Raw genomic sequence first — 4,236 nt, 5'->3', positions numbered from 1 at the left:
ATATATATATATATATATATATATATATATATATACATATATATATATATATGAGATGGCGTGAGTGTGAATGTTGTAAAAATTTATATCTACAAAAGTGATTAACTACTTGGAAAATGTTAGTGGTTACTTGCTTGTGAGTACACATGTACGCACATACATAAATACACAGACCACACAGACATGTACATATGCTGACACACACGCATACACACATACACATGTATAAATAGTTTTGTAGATGTTTCGTAATGTCAAGATCAGAAGCATGAGGTGTTTTGGATTGCTAGGCAGTGGGTTTGAGAGAATAAGATGTTGTTGAGAATATGTATAGAATGGCAATTGTACACATTCTCTTACTGGTGCAGAAAAGAAAGTGACAAGGATGTGGTACTAGTAGAAGCTCTTGAATGTAGAGAGTTTATGGGGGGGGGGGAGTTGGAATCTCTTCCAAGTATATTGAACAGAGGGACCTGCCATTTAAGTTAACAGTAGTATGGCAGACAGGACAATTAAGGATATAAAGGTTGAGAATCACCTAGCCTGTTGAGTTACCACAGAGATGCTTAGCAAGTTTGGCAGAGTAGGATATGGGCTAGTCATATGTTTTGTCAATCAGGAACATGTCAATCCTAATATGATGGGTATAGCTGCATCACTGTTACTTTACTACAAGGGCTAAAAAGAGAGCTAGAGAGGGGAAATAACAGTGGTACCAAATTGCTGGTCAAGTTTATAAAAATTGCAGAAATAGTTATAACCAAATTGATTGGGAACAAAATTAGCTAAGATGAGACAGTGTTTGGCTTTATGTCAGGAGAGTAGTACTAGTGCCATTTTCCATGTGAGGCAAATGTAGGAAAAGCACTAAGCTAGAAATAAGCTGCTCTACCTAAGTTTTTGGCAGGGTTCCATACTCTGTGCCCTAGTGGTCACTAAGATAGATAAATGGTTTGTGAAGACAGCACTCCCTCATGATGGTCTTCAGTATGTCCAGCTAAATAGCCAATTGTGATTATTAAATTGCCATTATTTGATATTGGAGTAGTCTTCAGAAAGGGCCTCATAAAAGCACTTGGTGTTATAGTGGTCAGAGACATCTTTCTATATATGGTGAGAGATGTGCTTACATATGTATGTGCGTGTGTACACATACACTCACAAAACACACACAATATCTTTTTTTTACCCTGTGAATCAGATAGTTTGTGTGAAAATAAAGCTCTAGGTATTCTAATGCATTATAACTAGTATAAGATTATCTCTATTCTAAGAAGAATAATGTTCAGTGCAGCTTACTTTTGAAGGTTGAGTTTACTTAGATGTTAAACATTTTGCCTAAGAAGTTTCTTTCATTATAAAGTTCAATATTTTGGCATAAAGAATAACTAAATTGAACCTTATATAGGCCAAATTTTTATCTATTTATTTTCTTTATATTAACTCATATATAATCACTTGAGCCAACAACTTCTAATATAGAACAGACAGCATTTATTTTAAAAAATATTAAGTACAAAGCAAATGAAAAGGGACATAACTATACTCAAAGCATTTCGTCTGATACACTTCTAATTCTACTGTTCATTTCTCTCAGTAACATGAACATTAGGCACAACATCGTGTCATAGAAAAGTTCGCTTCCCAGGCACGTGGTTTTGGGTTCAGTTCCACTGCGTGGCACCCTGGTCTAACTGGTGTCTTGTAGGTGGATTTCATTGATGGAAACTAAAAGATCATCATCATCATATATATATATATATATATATATATATATTTGTTTTGCAAGATTTTTTATGTGAAATCGTGTGTTGAAACAGATTAATTCCAGTGACCACCATTCTATATTCTAGCTGAAATCCATAAAAACAGCAGTGTAAATTATGAAGTGCATCTTATAGGAAGCTGTGAATTTGTCACAAATGGCATAGTGAGAGAATAATTAATCTTAAATCAAGAATTCAAACTCAGATACATGAATCATGCAGTAATTAGGTAAGGCTCATTTACATTAGTTACTTATTCTATCAAGCTGAAATCTATGGCTGATAGTTAGCAAGGTGAGATACACATAAGAAAGAAGGAAACAAAGGACCACTGATGAGGTCACAGAAGTGTGACGAAAGAACTCTGGCCGAAATAAGATTAAGATTAAGATTAATGTAATATAAAGCTGAAAAAAAAAAAAAAAAATTAACACCAAATATACAGTGCGTGTGTTTTTATTGGCTAAACTGGCAATATGACCATCCCCAAGTACAACAACATATATATATATAGTTTTAGGGAAAATAACCAATTTTCAAGAACTCATCGATGAAAATCCACTATCACATACAGAAAAATTAATAATTAAAAGCACAATAAATGAGTATAATATATATCTACATGGCTTTGAGAATTAAATGACTTTCAGTTTGACTGCCTAACAATTAAATCACTCAGCTGTAATGTGGGAAGTGATGCCATAGATTTCAGCTTGATAGAATAAGTAACTAATGTAAATGAGCCTTACCTAATTACTGCATGATTCATGTATCTGAGTTTGAATTCTTGATTTAAGATTAATTATTCTCTCACTATGCCATTTGTGACAAATTCACAGCTTCCTATAAGATGCACTTCATAATTTACACTGCTGTTTTTATGGATTTCAGCTAGAATATAGAATGGTGGTCACTGGAATTAATCTACAATTCTGAAAGTTTATTTCATTTAGTAGCTTTCGAAGAATTATTATATCTCGCTGTTTGTGCTAGTTCATTTGCCTTAACCATAATGACTGTTGCAGCTCATTGAACATTTCCATCAGCAAAGATCCTTTTGTTGACTGTAGAGGAATAAAAAAAAAAAAATCAATACTTTTACAACATACATGACAGAAAATTGATAACTGCCTAATTCTTCAACACATGGTTTCCTTGAAATATAAGCTTGGTGTTGATAACTAAAGATTATGGATAATTAACTACATTAGTTCAAGTCAATATATTCATATCATTCTTTAGAAATGTTTCTAATTAGTAAGCATCAATATGGTTGGAAAGTCAAGGAGAAACTTCAGAACTTCTCATATGTATTGATCCTTCAATCTCTTATTGTCTCTCCCACTCTCTCTCTCTCTGCTTTTTATTCCCTTTCTCTTTCATTTCTCTTCCTGTCATTCATTTTCCTTTGCCTTTCTCTCATTCATTTTCCCTCTATCAGCTTTTCATTCTTTCTCTCTCTTGTCATCCTATCACTGCACATTTCTATATTTTCATCTTTTACTTTCCTTTTTCATTTCCTCTCTATCTTTTCTGCATATCCTGCACTCTTCCTTTCTATTTTATGTTTTTTATCTGGATTTACTGTTTCCTTCTTTTCCTCCTTGCTTTCTTTTTCTTCCATCCTTTCAAAATCTCTCTCTCTCTCCCTCATCCCAGAGATTTGTGGATAACAGGTTTAAAAAATACTACTATTCATCAATTATATGTTTTTTCTTTGCTTTGTGTAGCTTCCTGTTCAGGTGTTAATGTTTGTGTTGGTACAACTCTTTCCCACCAACTTCAACTCCCTATCAAATGAAGTACATTTAGCATGTTATCTTTACCATATAATGTACAAGCTAATAATGCCAGGTTATATGAAAGTGAGTCTGTTATCTACTATGGTACAAATCCCTACCTAACTACAATGGCACTTGATATTTATTCCACCATGAACAGACAAAACATCACTTTAACAAAAGCTACGGTTGACTGCTGCTGTTAGTGATATGGTTAAATACAAATTTCTGTTATTCAATGAAATCCCTATGGAAATCAAAGAGCAATATTCGAGATAGGTAAAAATCAATACAGCAGTGTAATTTTCATCTGGTTTTCTTTTTCTTTTGTTAAAATCTGTATTTCCTGACATGTTACGATCACGATGTAGAGACACAAAAGCTAAACTGTCCTGGAAATTGTTTAAGTTATCATGTGAAGACATGTAGTGATCTGTTGCTTTTTTTAAACCCTGTTATACCTATTATTTTCCATTTTGAGAAATGCACTGCTTGTGAGTGTTTTCAAATTTCTTCTGAAATAATTTTAAAATATTCTAGCATAATTTGGATTTACTTTCAAATAATTTTCAAAACTGTCTACATTACAAGAATTTAGAAAGTTTGAGAGGTACTAAGTAAATAACTTTTAATTGTTCAAGTTCCCTGGGAAGCTTTCAGCGTTTTTCTATCCAATAGTCTACATATGA

General features: G+C 33.0%; 1 protein-coding gene across 1 annotated transcript in view; it reads right to left on the bottom strand.

Moving 5' to 3' along the window:
• LOC106883834 (uncharacterized) overlaps positions 1 to 3,972 on the bottom strand; it is a 14,857-nt gene extending 10,885 nt beyond the window's left edge. The window contains exons 1-2 of the mRNA XM_014934972.1: positions 3,841 to 3,972; positions 2,769 to 2,830 (exon numbers count right to left, since the gene is read on the bottom strand). Of these exons, the coding sequence (XP_014790458.1) occupies positions 2,769 to 2,830; positions 3,841 to 3,972 (194 nt within the window). The remainder of the gene's footprint in view (positions 1 to 2,768; positions 2,831 to 3,840) is intronic.
• Between the last annotated feature and the right edge of the window lie 264 nt (positions 3,973 to 4,236).

The sequence above is a fragment of the Octopus bimaculoides genome, chromosome 4 (genome assembly GCF_001194135.2).
Source record: "Octopus bimaculoides isolate UCB-OBI-ISO-001 chromosome 4, ASM119413v2, whole genome shotgun sequence".
NCBI lineage: Eukaryota > Metazoa > Mollusca > Cephalopoda > Octopoda > Octopodidae > Octopus > Octopus bimaculoides.
This window is presented reverse-complemented; position numbering and strand designations above follow the sequence as displayed.